Raw genomic sequence first — 17,160 nt, 5'->3', positions numbered from 1 at the left:
GGTCCTGATGGAGGTGTTTGCGTGAGTAAAATAGTGCCTATGGGTGATGAAGGTCATGAAGAGCTTGGCCTCAGTGCATTATCTATCTGTTTTTAATATCTTACATGTGCAAATGAACTAAAAGTAAAGCAGTGAAACTGAACACAAGTAGATAAACAGAAAGAAATCATGTGTTAAAGAAACACCCCAACTTACTGGGACTTTAGCTTATTCACTGTAACCCCCAGAGTTAGATAAGTCCATACATACCCTTCTCATCTCCATAGGTGTTGTAACTCTGTCTGACGCACCCAATAAGTGACAAAATAACGCTAACATTTTCCTATTTAAAAGGTTTGATTTGTATAATCACAACATGTACAAATAACAAGGTCACATGACAAACAGCCATCTTTTAATATGTATATATATATATATATACAGTACAGGCCAAGAGTTTGGACACACCTTCTCATTCAATGCGTTTCCTTTTTATTTTCATGACTATTTACATTGTAGATTCTCACTGAAGGCATCAAAACTATGAATGAACACTTATGGAATTATGTACTTAACAAAAAAGTGTGAAATAATAATAATAATAATATCTGAAAACATGTCTTTTATTTTAGATTCTTCAAAGCAGCCACCCTTTGCTTTTTTATTAATAAGGGAAAAAAATTCCACTAATTAACCCTGACAAAGCACACCTGTGAAGGTAAAACCATTTCAGGTGACTACCTCATAAAGCTCATTGAGAGAACACCAAGGGTTTACAGAGTTATCAAAAAAGCAAAGGATGGCTACTTTGAGGAATCTAAAATATAAGACATGTTTTCAGTTATTTCACACTTTTTTATTAAGTACATAATTCCATATGTGTTCATTCATAGTTTTAAGTGAGAATCATAAATAGTCATTAAAATAAAAAGGAAACACATTGAATGAGAAGGTGTGTCCAAACTTTTGGCCTGTACTGTATATATATATATATATATATATATATATATATATATATATATATATATATATATATATATATATAGGTTTAATTATTTAATTTCCATTAAACTGTATTAAACTGTGATTCAAAGCAATTCCAAGTCAGCTTACCTTGAAATAAAGCTGCATGGGGTTGGTCCAGATTGGACTTTGGACAATTTTTAGATTTTATAACCAGATAAACCACGACAGTGGCTGGTTACTGGTTTTATACTGTATTAACAGAAACTTTTCATCCTACAGACACATCAATCAACTGCTGCAGTGAGGGGTTTCATTTCTGCTCAAACGTTTTATTTTTAATCCAATTTGATTCACTTTTTTGAAAAACCAAACCACAAATTTAGAAAACTAAATTCACAAATGTTTATGAGAGTAGTTTTACTTAGAGCACAATGTGAATGTTGGAAGAGCAGAACATACAGTACGCTGCATTTTAGCATTTCTTTTCCTGTTTTTTGACTTAACACACAACAAAAAATAAAAATGAAGGAAAACTTCACATTGGTCTCATCTGAACATGTTAAATCTATTTTAAGATCTGCATAAAATTGGGAGAAATATACAGTATGAACTGAATGTTATATTTTACTCTATTTGTAATGATTTCATGTTTGGTTATATGTCAGCTAGAACAATAATGAAGTTGAATTAATTTGGCATAGTGCTGCTATATATTTGTTGGTCTATTTAATATTAAATATATTTTTGTCATGGTGAAACTGTGACATGATTTTGAACAGACGATGAAACAGCAAAGTTTATTTATACATCTACAGCAGACTGTTGGCCCAAAGTGTTCAAACACACACACACACACACACACACACACACACACACACACACACACACACACACTTCAAACACAAAAACACACAAGCATGTATTAAAAACTAAAAAACATAGTCAGTAAACAAATCAAAAAAAAAGAAGAAAAAAAAACATGCAAATGAAAAAACATCCACAGATACAGTATGTCACATACTAACTGCACAAAATGTTCCTTATCTTGATAACTAAAGTACAGTTCCTAACTAGGCCATCCAACATTTAAATCATCTAAAGCTGGTTTTCAAATGGCTGCCTTTGTTTGTTTTAATCCTCTGTAGCTTCATCACCATGTGACACATTTCACAATGTCATGTGATGATATATGATTTATGTAAAAATATCGGTTTATAGCCTACCGGTATTTAATAATGAAAATTGAGTAAACCACTCCCTCTTCTCTCGGAGTCAAGTTTCTAAATATCCTCTGCCTTGTCCAGTTGTTTCTTTATTTTCTCCATGTGGTTTTGTATGTGGTCATTCCTTTAGGTTCTCTATAATTCTATTAATGTGATTATATGTCCTCTTCATTAGTTTATCTGTGTTCATTCCCAGTTGTTGAAGTTCTTGCTTTCTCTCCTCCAGGTTCCAGCTGTTCTGTGTTATGATGTCTTTGAGTTTTAAGTATCCCTGAGCTTTGTTAGCTGTTTTATCTCCCTCCTTCTCTGATACTTCTTTCTCCACTGAATTAAACTTATCTTCATTCTCCTTCACCTGTTTCACTACCTTCTCCTGTTGGTCACTGAGTTGTTCTTTCTGCTTCTTCAGTTCCTGTCCCAGTTCAGTCAATGTATCAATAACCTTTGTCATGTCTTTATCTTTCTTCTGTAACTCCTTTTTTATTTTCTTGTTTTCTATCATGAGCTGCTCTCTTCTCTCTTCTGCTTCCATCAAACCCTGCTGCTCTGTGGTCTTCTCTGCCTCTTTGTTTTTATTCTTGAGTTGCTTCTTGATCTCTGTGTTGAAACATAAGCGGTGTTGTACATTTTTGTTATACTGTGTTGTATCATGTCTTCAGAATCATAAAAATAAGCGAGAGGAAATCCATCATTAAAAAATTCTAATCTTTTGCTCACCGATTTTGTTCCGTCTCCATTTCCAGACAAAAAGGACAACTGTGAGAACAAACATGAGGCCAAACAACACGCTCATGGCAACAGATGCACTACAGCTAGATGGAGACACGAAGAAATCCTCTGAAATAATAAAAGAGAAAACAACATTTATAGAAAACAAGACTTGATGTTTGACAGAAAGGAAGCTGAAACCTATGGAAAGTTTTCTACCTGAAACATAAATGTGTGACTCTCTGGTCTGGTAGGTGTTCTTCTGCTGGACTCTACAGGTGAAGCTGTTGCTGTGTCTCTTCTCCACAGTCACTCTGCTGCTGACAGTATAGAGATCATCAGGACCTCTGACTGTCTCTGGAGGTCCAGCAGGGAGGAGGTTTCCCTCACCGTCCAGCCACAACACCTCAGGCTCTGGATAGCAGCCTTCAGACTCACACTGTAGAACCACTCCTCTGGTGGCTTCATCAATCCCCGCTAAACTGATGACCGGGGAGGAGAGAACAACACCTGACACTTGAGCAAAAGGAAACATGCAGAACAGTAATGTCAGTGGAAGAAAACCTTTGTCGGACAATAATTCAAATTATTAAAATTCAGAAAGTTACCTGATTAAGGAAAATGTGTATGCAATTGCAAAGCAAATAGTTCAAATAATCTCACAAGAAAATCCCATTTCCCAATACTGTATACATGAAAATGTTCTTTGGACCCGGACTATCATCTGCAAATGGCTAAAGCTCCCTGTTTGTCAAGATTAGGATTACATCAGGATTAGGATGAATCTTTAGCTTTAATCCATTTAATGAATCTCCCGGTTTGTCAATAATGTTTTTAGAAAGACTTTTAGGAGCTCAACATTAGCATGTAGATGAAACTGTAGATGTTATTCTCATGTATTGGAGTATTATTCAGTTTCGTAAATCTTCTTAAAGTTGGATGTTTTAAATTGCCAACATCAGCCTTTTACTTAGCTGCTTTATTTGTCCTTTATATGAACTTTTATATGAGCCGTTAAAATCCAAAGGGATCAAATGTCTGACAAAGGATTCTGCCAATAATGAGTAAGTTAAGAAATAGTAAATAGAGAAATAGTGAAATAGTGAAATGATAAAATGCTGTATGTTGATACATATGATGTCGGTAACCATGGACTGGCTGCTTGTTTGCTGTCAAGGTGCTTGTTCTGCGACATCAATGAGTAATTGACAGTGGTGTTGGTTGTACAATTCATCTCCGAGCATCAATGCCTGAAACCTTTCCCACCAAAAAAAAACCTTTTGCTGAAAGCACAGCCTACACCAAAATTAACCATGAACACAAATGATCTGTGTCTACTTACCAACAACAAGCTTAACAGAAGAGTGTTTATTCAGTAGTGGAATGTCACATTTATATGTTCCCTGGTCGGAGGGTTGTACATTGGAGAGTTTGAGTGAAATGTTTCCTCGCTTCAGTTCATCAGTAAACAAAGATGTTCTTCCTCTGTAAAAAGGATTTCTTGCCTTTACAAGGTCCTGGCCATCACGCCACACATGGACTAGTCTCGGGTCAAGGTCAGATCTCGTCCACTCCAATGTCCTGGCAGTAACATCCTCTGCAGGTTCCAGGTGACATGGTAAAATGACATTTTCACCAACTGCTGCCAGTACTGACTGAATGGGACCAATTAACAGAGACTGAACTGGAAAGAAATAGATAAGTTTATTCATTTGTAGGATGCAACTATCAAGACACTATTTTGATATTACAGACTATTCATCTTAACGGTAAATTAAAAGTATAGTGTCTGTCATAGCAGCAGTGTTTGCCATACATCAAACTAAGAGGTGTCTGACCAACACACTCTCACTCCCAGTGCTTCAAAAAAATGACGCTTTCTTCAGGTGCCTTCGGCATTAGTTAGTGATGTAAAAATACATTTCTGTAACTTCTCGGTCAGACGCAACATCAAGAGACAAACTAAAATATCAAACCATACGATGATATGGGTCATTTATCCCTCCCCTCTAATACGACCCACAGGAAACATTTCAGTCCTCATATGTAAACCAGAAAAAGTGAAACGGTCACAGTTTGGTCAGGTTAAGGCACCAAAACTACTTAGTTAAGAAAAAGATGGTGGTTTGGGTTCGAATCAGACGTTACTTCACTTCCAGTTCCATGCGTGACTTTGAACGTGACAAAGATCTGTTTGTTCCGTAAAAAATAAGTTTAAAAAAAGTGAGAAAAACCAAATAATCCAAAATCCTAATTGTAAGAATAGGACTGTATTTGTGTGTGAGTTACCTCTACAGGAGTGTGTTAGGAGAAGACAGAAAACCAAAACACTCAGTCCTTCTATCTGGTGAATCTTTCTGTAGCTCTGAAAATGAACCAGTGATACAGTGTATTACACAAGCTTTTGTATTGTTTTTTAGGTACAACAGGTAATTTAGCCATTCTTGAGCAAACTATAATTTTACCTTTTACCCCTGGAGGGCTTGTAAGATATATATTTCTTTGTATGTGTATCTAACAGTAAAGTTTGTCAATTTGTTTGTTACTCCTCTTTGGATTCCCTTTGTCACAAAATGTACGTTGAACACCTGGACTTTTTATCAACGATAATGATTAAACCATACTTTGTTTTCACATTTGTCATAACAGACGGCACATCAATATACTGTGGCACACTTTCACTGACACAAAGGCTAGAAAATAGACTTAATACTCAAAAACCAAACATATATGTGTGATCTAAATGCAGACCTACGTTTATTCTAGTTGAAACATTTAGAAAAGGCAATAATACATTTAGAAGACGACATACCTTCTGCATGGTGTCGGTCATTTCTTAAGACTGCACCGCTGTAAAGTCTGTAAATTATTAATAAGTTGTGAACTTAACAAACACAGTATGGTGATTGCTTCTATTTTCTTGTGCTGATTTTCGGAATCACATATGAACTTTAAGCCTGCTGCTAGGTTACTTCATACTGTTGCAAGCCCAGGGGTGTGGGTTTCAACGTCACCAGTAAATAACAAAAGCGGCACCAGAGTACAGGTGAACACAGTTGGAAAGTTTATTAAGGATAATTTACAGCAACTACTTCACCGTTCACTGCTTCACTGTCTCCTTCCTCCTCTGGTTCTCTTTTTTCCAGTTTAAAACCTGATCTCCAAAACCTAATCACTCAATTGATCCCAGCCTCTCCTTGTTTGAAAAGGAAGTCCATATAAGGCTTTGGGGTGGAGCCAACGGGCCACATCATACCTTCCTTCAATTACCACTCCCCTCACCTCTGCCTGCAATCTACCACAATGCTAATAAAAATGGGTCTGTTATTTTACAGCAGGGGGCAGAACATGATTTATTTCTCAGGTTTACTCTGATGGAAGCCAAGCTGCATCTATATTCCTCATATTTTACACTCTATTGTTAATGCTGACTGGAGCATTACCTTTCCCTTACTGTCTGCATAACGCATCAGTATTCATGATCCTGTTACTACTAATATTGTGGCAAAACTGTCCTATCCTGAAAAATGACCCCGTAGGTAATTTATACAATCAGCAATTACAACCCATCTTTATGTTTGTAGCAGCTGTAATAGTTATAACAGTAGCAAAGCAGGAAGTCATGTAACATGGTATTAAGACCCAGAAAGTCTGTTAAGGGTGTGGGTCAAACAAACACAGGACTTTCACCCAGGGACAGGTGTTTGTGTCCCATTTAAAAATCTCTGAAAATAAAAGTAATCAGCAAATTTAATTTTACAATTTAAATTGTTACAATCCAGAATTTAATCGGCATTTTAATTTGAATTGGCAAACGGAACTACATAAAATTCAGTACATACGCTTGGAAGTGAAGTGAACGTAACAAATGTACTGATTTTAACCCAAATCACAATCTCTTTTCAAACCTTAGTAATTGTGTTGCCTAACTGTTACCAAACTGCAACCGTTTCACAACCTTAACAACGTGTTTAAAACCGTGACTGTTACGTTTAGGTATGAAGTCAGAAAATGCTCCTATGGGTCTTTTTAGTGGGTAGGAAAAAACAATCTTTTTTCTTTATGGTTTGGATGTGTTTTTAGTTGTGTCTTGAGTAATAGCTCCCCATAGTTAACAAAAAACTCCAAGAAAAAGGTTTAGGTTGGCATGATGTTGATCGTTGTCTATGAAAAGCCTCAGTCATCGGGGTCGGAGTATATATACATTCAGGTGCTCTTGAATTCTTGTAGAAGGACTTGCTTTTACAGTTCATGGTCAGAGTCCTTAACCATGGGGCTCACAACACTGCTGTATGTTGAAGCCACGGTGAGTTCGGCCCCAGCCTCTGCATCATCATCGGAAATAAACTGCACAGGAAGAGGAAGTTTCCTCGACATAGATCTTCAGCTGTGTCTCAGTCTGATACTCAGACACTCAGCAGAAAGACAGCATGGAGGTCACAGCTCTCTGCTTCAGACCGGGTGAGTACTGACTCTAAGGTTTAAGTTTTACATATTCCTGTGTATATACTGTGTGTGAATATGAGTCAATTGATGATAAACAGCGTGTTTCTTTTGTTTCTCCAGTGATGCTTGTCTTTTTTCTGCTCGAGGCACATGTTCAGGACAGCGGTAAGTCTAACTCAATGCTAATGATTCACAATTATGTTTGAATAGCTGTTATGGTCCCTCCAAATAGGGTCTCATTAAAGTTATTACATTTTTGTAATGCATAAATTAATCTAAATTTGAATATCTTGACTTCAGTTTCAAATTAACGTCAACATTGAGAGGGAATACATTGATTTGTCTTGATATCGTGCTGTATAACATACTGTAGACGACTGCAGTAATGTGTGTTTTTCTGCCTCAGACGCAGCGTTTCATATTGTACCAAACAGACTCCAGGTCTTTGAATACGAGTCTGTCTCCTTTCACTGTGAGGGTCTCGATGGCTCCGCTCAGCTGAGAGGGATCAGGAACTCTGGGGAGTTCATTTCAGCATGTGATGGATGGGCATCGGCACTATCTTGCACTATCCAACGAGCCTATCGAGCAGACGGCGGAGAATACTGGTGTGTGACTGAAGGAGGACAGAGAAGCTACAGTGTCAACATTTCTGTCACTGGTACGCTCAAGTTTCCAGATAGTCATGAAATTGATGAGATGATGTTTTGATAAAAATTATGTTTAGAGAAATTTTAAAGAAGACATTAACTGACAGCATTGATGTAAAATGTCCCGTCTAACTCCCACAAAGTGAGCAAACAAGTGTCTTTCATGAAACCTTTGTTTTCCAGCTGATTCAGTGATCCTGGAGAGTCCTGTCCTTCCTGTGAAAGAAGGAAACAACGTGACTCTGAGGTGCAGAAACAAGACGGCTTCTTCCAACCTCCCAGCTGATTTCTATAAAGATGGCCGCCTCATCATGAGCAGCTCTACAGGAATCATGACAATCCACAGTGTTTCCAAGTCTGATGAAGGACTCTACAAGTGTAGCATCTCATATGTTGGGAAATCACCAGAGAGCTGGTTTACTGTCCAAGCTGTCAGGGGTGAGACATTGCATTGTATACAACTCAATGTTTGGTTTTTGCAACAGAAAGCCCTCGTAAACATGCTGTTATACTGTTCATAATGCCATGGTGTTACAGAAGATACGTTCTCTTGTGTTTGCAGCACCTCACAGAGAGACCTGTCCCTGCTCGGATCACTTCATATATGTCCTCCTCATCTTAAGGACTGTGTTCACCATAGTGATGGTGGCTCTGCTGCTGCTGCTGGTGGGACTGCTGTATTCTGGGAAACTCAGAGTCAAACACAAATAACTGATACTCATGTGTAAAGGTAAACGGTAGTTTGGACGTCAAGGTAATGGAGCCGAGAACATCCCATCATGCTTTGGGTTGGAGAAAGCAGGTCAAAGAAGATTTTTAAAAGCAAACACCAAGATTTGTAACGTGCATCTGTTTACTTTGACCTTTGTTTCTTTGTGTCAATACTCTTTAACTGTCAGACTTTCTCACACAGAAAACAGGTTAGAAACCACAGAGGTTCTGATGCACGGAGTATTTTTAAAAGGCGAGCTGTCTGTTTTCTCTGTATACGTTTGTCTGTTTATTTTAGACTCTACAGATGCTGCTGATAATTTGAGCTCCTCATACACAAACCACATGAGAACCTGTATGTCTGTAGAAGAGGCGTTCAGGAGCCTCTGTAGAAAACAACACATTCACAGTGTGATAGAGTAGCTCAAGCCACGGGTCACGGGTCATTACCAAGAGCGGAATGCAGAAACTAATTCTGCCACCCTATTCTGTTTTTGTGTGAAGTGGTGGAAACCTTTACTTGAAAACCATTTTTCTTAACTTAACCTTCCTTTAACATAAAGGAATTGTAATTTAGTGAAATGTATGATGAGCTTTCATTGACAACATTTAGAACAGTGATTAATGTTAACAACCGGCAGCTTCCGTCTTTCACTGTTTTGTTAACCATTTTAAAAATATATTTTTTGGAATTCAGGCAATTGAGTAAAAATAATCATCTCATTTGTTAATTTCGGTAGATAGAATAAAAGAATTTACAAATATGTACAAATATCACAAATTATATTATATTATTCATAAAAAGATGTATCTCACAGGACCAATTAAAAAAATCAACAACCTAAAGAAAATATCGTCAAATACTTAAAATGTATTTCTCTTTCTCTCTATTACAGAAGATGGAGTAGGAAATTGTATATTGACAGTATGAATTGAATTACAAACAATACAAAACATTTACACGAATAAAATATCTTGTCTTTCTGGAAAATATTTGACTACTGTAAATGTGTATTTGTGTTCCCACTCAGAGGACAAGACATTTAATATATACATTAAATCAGTAAACATTCATAATAAATTACACTATAGCTCACATTTTGATTTTGATATTAATTAATTTTGTCTTTATACCGATTCAATATTTGACATTTCAAAGTTATTTTGTGCCTTTATAATGAAGACAATGTTGTTTTTTTTAAACATTGTTTTCAATGCAATGCTTTATAATAAAAATGAAAACTTTTTTGCAAATGTTGTTCAATGCACCACAATAGCAAAACAGTGATAGTTTGGTGTCTTTACGGAGATGAACATTATCACTTTTCAGATGTATATGATTGGTGTCTTCATGTTTGCAGATCAGAATTCATCTTTCCATCAACTTTCTTCGTGGCCATTTCCTGTTGGTGACAGAAAGCAAAATTGTGAAAGTTATGCTGTCGTACTGTACCTGAAAGAGATATATGGACAAATGTATGTGGACAACAAAATAAAATTTCTTGAACCCAAATGGATTGTAATGAATCAGAGTGTACTTTAACATCATAATAAAAATTATGATCTTCTATCTATTGCGTAGTTGGCTTTAGAATTACTGTTGGTGCAGGAGGTAAAAATAGGACTAGGAATACCAAAATCATTTGTGGTATTCTTGGGACATTGTATCATATTGCTGCTCTTCAGTGTGTTAAGTAATAGCTTACCATGCAGCTGCTTTCTGTGTTCTCTCTTTGTTAGGCTCTGTTCAGGCTGACCACATTTTGAATCAGGTCTAATTATCTTTAGGTCTGATCTGATCGGGGGTGTCACTGTGCTCGGGACCCCTTGGGATCACAGCTCTCTCTCTTTAAAAAAAAAATTAACTCATGCATGTCGGATCAGGTAGTCTATTTCAGACTTAGCCCAACATTTTGGACAGGAAGAGCTCATATGGCATTTCAGTTTATCCCAAAGTTCAAGAGTAAACCAAACTGAGAAAAACATTTATTTTTAGAGCTGGCTTTATGCATGTTGAAACTGGAAAGGGTCTTTTGCCAGGTGCTGTATTATGATTTCCCTTCATTGGAACTAAATGCTCTGAACAAACCGAAAAAAAAAAAAAAAAAAGAATCCACAAATACAAATTCTCACACTTTCTCATGCCTAACAAAGAGTTTGTTGTTGAGTAAGCAAGTTTGCACACATCTATAAGATATTGTATTTATGTGTGTGTGTGTGTGTGTGTGTGTGTGTGTGTGTGTGTGTATATCCATGTATGAATGAGTGTCTAGAGTTGAATTGTACTCTAATGTACCTAAGCTGCTGCTGAACTGTTTGAGTGTATGTGCTTTAATTACTATGGACATCATGTTATCTATATTCCTGTGAAATTTCTATTTAAAATTGTTATTTTTTAAATTTGTTATACGTGCCCAGGGACTACAGGTGGAAATTAACAATTGCTGCTATAACCTGGCCCAAGACATATTATCTTGTTTAACAAGTTAAATGTTTATTTGTGCATTGTCCCTGTTTCAAATAAATCAATTTCCAATTCCAATTCCAAAAAAGTACACTGAGGTATGTGATCAGGTGAGTGTGTACATCCTTTTGGCCATGAAGCGTGTGTGTCAAGGTGTGTGATGAGAGGTGATGTCAGACCTCTCCAGTGTCGCTGTAGAGAAAGATTAGCAGTTGGTCTCCATCGCTCCAGGATTTCTTGCAGTTCACCTGGTCAGTGGAGAGATTGTATCTGACATTATTATTTGAAGATCATACAATAAGATTTAACTCAAGATGGAAAATACCAAATGTGACAATCACAATTTGAGAAATTAAGACAAACTCACATTGAAAGTCATTCCAGCCTTAAGTACATCACCATAGTTAAATGTACACATGGTGGGTTTTCTGTTATTGACTCGTATATGTAATTCCCAGCCTCTCAGTACTTGGTCCTGTGTGAGAGAATTCAAGAGAAGAGGAAAGTAGCAACCCGGTCTCAAGCAATTCAAACATTGTTTTTTGTACAGGTCACAATTTTCTCGTTTATTTCGAGTACAGGTAACAATTTTGAATGTGACCATTTCACCAACTGCCATGATACTAGGCTGGTCAGGGGGATGCCCAAACGGGGAAATGAAACACCACATGCCGGCAACAACAACGGGATGGACCGCCACACGCAGGACGCGATCCCCAGGCGCAGGGACATGATCCGCGGTCTCTGTGGCAACAATGGGGACATGAAACGCCACATGCCGGCCACTACAACAGGATGGTTGAGGTTAGGAAAATAAGTATGGGGAAAGGAACCGTTACACGAAGGAGACGTCGACAACAACGGGACAGTTGTTGTTATAAAGAGAATAACGCGGAAAGGAACTGCAACACACGGGACGCGATCCCTGGTCTCCGGGGTGAAAGTCTTGTGTTGTTTGACCCTTCCACCACCCCGACCAACCTCCCTGCGCGGATTTTGGCCTTATCAATACTACTCGCCAACATAATCGTTCTGTGATCACGAAATATGCTTACCATTGAAATACATTACTTTCAAATTCATGCTCACCACGCGAAAATAACGACATTAATGTATTTAGTACACAAATCAATAGATGAGACTGGGCTGAAAGTAGACAAAGAGACATTATGTAACAGTATTTGATTCAATTTGTTAAAAATGTTGGTGGCTTATCAGTTCACTTTTTTTGCAGCAACATTCAATATTCCTACAGTCTACATTAGTCTACGTTCTGTTTCGCCACAATGCACAATTCATTCATGTGGGTTTTTGGTTCATCAGTTTCCTTTAACCACGAAAGCCATCCCCAACTATAACCTTTCCTAAGCTGCCTTTAGGCAGGACATAAGCTATGCTTGAATGTCCCATTTGGAATACCACTGGATACACTGTGTTAGTATATAGCTATAAAACACACTGTACATGCTCATATATTACTCACACAGTGTTCATCCACACATTAACAACATTACCTCATTGGAGGCGTTGCAGAGACAGACACGTTTTTCCTCTGGGTAGACCTCCTCCAAAGTGAAGCGTCCCTTGGCTGAGCCCTGACTGGTCTGGCGACTGAGCTGCCCCTGAGACTTCTCTGGTTCAAGCATTTTGCTTGCCTCCAACTGAGAGATAGACAACACATGCACATATACCTGATGTATTGAACTTGCTCTTGGAGTAGATTTCTCCAACTAATAGATTTACAGTTAGTTGTTGATCTTTAAGCAGTAAGTTTGAGTTGTAATTTTATTTGCATGTAGCCTATACAACACCATAACAGATGACAGAAGAAAAAAAAGATGTGACAGGAGAGATCAAAAGCCACAGGCCTACACATTGGACCAAACTCCAATGTAAGTATAACTCCCAAACCATGATAATTAACCTTCTGCTCTAACAGCCTCCACTCCTCTAGATTCAGTCTTTCCACTGGAGCCGGCCCGAGGCATAAGCGAACTAAGCAGCTGCTTGGGGCCCCCAGGCCACCAGGGGGCCCCCAATCGAGTGTTGTTTTTTCTCCTTAACATTCGCCGACGGTCCCATCTGGGCTCCCGTAGTTCAGAATGGGCCCGGCCCTTCCCCCGCGCGTTTGCCATGGAGATACACAAACAACATGGCAGCGACAGCGGCTAATATTAGTTATTTTCTTAACTACTCGTTTCATTACTTACTTAACCGTAATCTCCGCCGAAATGACCGGCAACACATGGTGCTCTTTACCCGGCTCAAAGTCACCTATTCTCGAATAACTGAACCACGAACTACCGCTGACCTGACGGAGCGAGTATTGGACGGAGCACCATGGAGCACCGTCAGCTGTTGAGGAGCTCGGTTGCAGCTCAACACATCTACTAGAACGCGCCATTAACCCGCTGATACGACCGAGCTGTAACGGAGGTCTGTAGCGGCTTAAACAACTAGCAATTGCCGCTTTATAGCACGGAGCTCCTCTTCAATGTTTTTTTTTACCGCTAGTTACTACGATGGAGCTTGCTACAGGTATGCTACACTCATGAGACCATGGCATGTTAATGTACGTTACTCCGCAACAGGTGAAAACAGGAGCAAGTCAAACTCGTAACAACTAAAGTCAAAATGAATTGAACTTTTCCTGAGGAACGAGAAGTGAATTACCTGTATGTGTGAAAACAGCTTTATCTCACGCATCCGTTTAGTTGTTGTTGATAGCATAATTATATAATTTGTTGAATACATAGGATATGATTTTGTCATTCTTTTACGGAGGGCGACCCCCCAATACAATGGTAGGGAAAACACTCAAATGAATTTGCATAAAATTGGCATGAATAATCATAATGGTATACATGTCCGTGTGTGTGTGTGTGTGTGTGTGTGTGTGTGTGTGTGTGTGTGTGTTCTTGTCATTTATTTGTCATCTGCAGATTGATTTTAAGTAGGGGGGAAGAATCAATTTAAATCATGAATCAGATTTTTTGTGAAAAAAATCAGGGATTTGTTTGAGGGCATATCGCCCAGCCCTACTTCCTACTAACACAGTGTATGTCCGGCAAACCCACAGCTGACAACCACGCAGCTAAACTAATTGATGTGGTTGCTAACTCTCCCAGAAGGGTGGACATGGACTTAGTGATGATGATGATGCTGATTGTTAACGGTTAATAAGCGGTTAACACGGGCGGGCTATCGGTCAGGACAAAAAATCTAAATATGTATCAGGATAAATAGAGAACATGAAGTCCTGTGGGATTGAACGTGTTGTTTGGCCCTGAAGCCCAAGTAGTTGTGTGAAGTCACTACCTTATTAAGTCAAAAAGCAAAAGGCTATGAATCTGAACAAATTTAGGTATTGCCCTTTCTGAAGCTGACCATCCCAAAAATGCACCAGAATACAGGAAATCACATCTATCACATTCAAAATTTTCTGGGGGAGCACCCCCAGACCCCCCCACCCCTCACGGTTGCACCCACTTTTGCAAAAATAGAGTAGGGGGGGAGGGTCCTTATGCATCTGTGCCCAGTGGGACAGTAGTTCATAAACCGTCACTGTATTAATACATAACCTCACTGTATTAATTTATAATGTAACGTTATAGCGTGTATTTGTGTCAATAATCATCAAGCACAGGTGACTCCGCGTGGTGGGAGGGGGGGCCCCCAAATCAAATTTTGCTTAGGGCCCCCAAAAGGCTCGGGCCGGCACTGCTTTCCACCACATGTTTGCTGCAGGTATTTGCTGTCATTCAGACACAAGAGCATCAATGAGGTCCAACACTGATGTTGGTGATCAGGTCTGGGGAACAGTCAACATTAGAAGTCTTCACAGGTTCACTCTTTTCTAAGGAACCAAGACCCGACATGGGTCTGTGTGTCAGGTAAAGGCTTGTCCCCAAACTGTTGCCACAAAGTTAGAAAAACACATATTGTATGCTGTGGCATTAAACACTTTTCTTCATTGGAATTACGGGACTTTTCCCAAACCCAAAAAAACAGACCCAAAAAAAAGTGTGTGGAAATGTGTGAGACATACTTTTGGTCATACAGCGCATTTGTTATTGTGTGTCTGTGTCTGAGGTGATGTCAGACCTCTCCATTGCAGCTGTAGAGGGAGACCAGCAGTTTTCCAGTGCCGCAGGGTGTCTGGTCATTCCACACCAGGTCAGTGGAGGGATTATGATTGCCATTACAACCTGAAGCCCAGATCTGAAAAGAGCAAACCTCACAGAATCATCATACAACTAACCACTAACTACAAGTAATAACTGTCTGTTGTCATTCAAGTGAGAGACATTTTTACATTTTGAAAGAAAAGTAAAAGGTTTCAGATTGGACTACGGCTCGTTGCAGTGCCAAAACACAGCATAGAAGAAACAATAATACTTCTTTTCTATGGTTATAGCTTTGACAGCCTGGAATGATTTCATGTAGGGATAGAGGGAGAGAACAACAAAAAAAGAGAAGAATTCAACAAACACTATCAGAAAAACTCACAGTGACAGTCTCTCCAGCCTTGAGTATGAATGAATAGAAAGATTTGAACATGCTGGGTTTTCTGTTGTTGATCTGTAAATGTAATTCCCAGCCTCCCAGTGGTTTGTTCTGCAGTATGGAAAGAGAGTAGAAAAGTGAGGATGAGACACTAAATATATATTCATATTTAACATTGATCATCTTCCCAAAACATATTAAGTGTAACAAAGAGTAGTTTGTACAGGATGTGACTCAGTTTGCTAGAAGTCTTTGTGGTTTTATTGGGTCATTGCAGCATCACAAACTGTATATGGATGCACTTTATTAATGTATAGCTCTAAAACTTACAGTAAATGTGCATATAGTACCCACACAGAGTTCAGCCAAACACAACAGTATTACCTTGTTGGACTTATTGGTGAGACGGACATATTTGCCCTCCGTGTCGACCTCATTCACAATAATGCGTCCCTCCAAAATTTTGCGTGCCTCTAGCTGATAGAGAGACAACACACACACACACACATACACACACTGAGATTTCTCCAGCTAACAGACTGAGAGATGGACATTAATCTTTCAGCAGTAGTTTACTTCAGGACAGAGAATTTGAGCAAATCAAAGCTGGCCAAACCAGAAAAACAGACCCAGAAAGAAAAGAACAAAACAAATGTTGACAGTGTGTGTGTGTGTGTGTGTCCACATACTTTTGGCTATATTCTGTATTTCTTAACATGTGTGGTGTAAGGTGATGTCAGACCTCTCCATTGCAGCTGTAGAGAGAGACCAGCAGTTGTTCTCCAGTGCCCCAGGGTTTCTGGCCCTTCCACACCAGGTCAGTGGAGGTATGTTTATTGACACCACAACGTGAAGCCCAGATCTGAAAGAAGCAAACTTCACAGATTCCCCTTACAACTAACCACTAGCCACAAGTCAAAATTTCAGTCACTGAAATAAAAAGAAACATTTTAAGGTTGCATTGCATTGTCAAAACACAGCATAGAATACAAATAAAAAGCAATAAAAGAAGTTTTCAGAGCTTATTTCACTGTTTTATGTTTGATGCTTTGGCAGCCTGGTCATGCAAAAGTTTAGAGGGAGAGTTTGATCAATAACAATAAACCACAAAAGAGAAGAATTCAACAAGCACATGCTTGAAAAACTCACCTTGACAGTCTCTCCAGCCTTGAGATTCAATGAGTTCCGAAATGTGTAAATGATGGGTTTTTTGTTGTTGAGGTTTAAATATAATTCCCAGTTTTTAATTTGTTGATCCTGCAGGAGAGGTAAGATGAGACAAAGATAAATCAATTAAATGCATGTCTTACAAAACATTGTACTGTTCAGCCACACACAAAAGCATTACCGTTTTGGACTTGTTGTAGAGATGGACATATTTGCCCTCCGGGTCGACCTCATCCACAACGATGTGTCCTTTGTCGGAGTCCTGACTGGTCACACAGGTGTCATTCTCCTGGTATTTCTGGGAGTTCCCAAGCTGCATCATTTTGCTTGCCTCTAGCTT

General features: G+C 38.7%; 1 protein-coding gene across 3 annotated transcripts; it reads right to left on the bottom strand.

The window, feature by feature from the left end:
• Window positions 1-1,909: 1,909 nt before the first annotated feature.
• On the bottom strand, window positions 1,910-6,053 carry LOC114545901 (butyrophilin subfamily 2 member A1-like). 3 transcript variants are annotated; one of them, XM_028564478.1, is made up of 7 exons: window positions 5,974-6,053; window positions 5,689-5,735; window positions 5,166-5,241; window positions 4,219-4,560; window positions 3,096-3,392; window positions 2,886-3,005; window positions 1,910-2,765 (listed from the first exon to the last, which is right to left on the bottom strand). In XM_028564478.1, the coding sequence occupies exons 2-7, from the start codon at window positions 5,707-5,709 to the stop codon at window positions 2,287-2,289; spliced, it is 1,335 nt and encodes a 444-aa protein (XP_028420279.1). In that variant the 5' UTR covers window positions 5,710-5,735; window positions 5,974-6,053; the 3' UTR covers window positions 1,910-2,286. The 3 variants fall into 3 exon arrangements, with proteins under 3 accessions (XP_028420279.1, XP_028420280.1, XP_028420282.1); XM_028564479.1 differs by having other exon boundaries at window positions 5,960-6,029; XM_028564481.1 differs by having other exon boundaries at window positions 5,689-5,726; window positions 5,960-6,027.
• Window positions 6,054-17,160: the final 11,107 nt, after the last annotated feature.

This window comes from Perca flavescens, chromosome 19 (assembly GCF_004354835.1).
Source record: "Perca flavescens isolate YP-PL-M2 chromosome 19, PFLA_1.0, whole genome shotgun sequence".
Taxonomy (NCBI): Eukaryota; Metazoa; Chordata; class Actinopteri; order Perciformes; family Percidae; genus Perca; species Perca flavescens.
The sequence above is the reverse complement of the archived record's forward strand: the minus strand, read 5'-3'. Positions and strand labels throughout refer to the sequence as shown.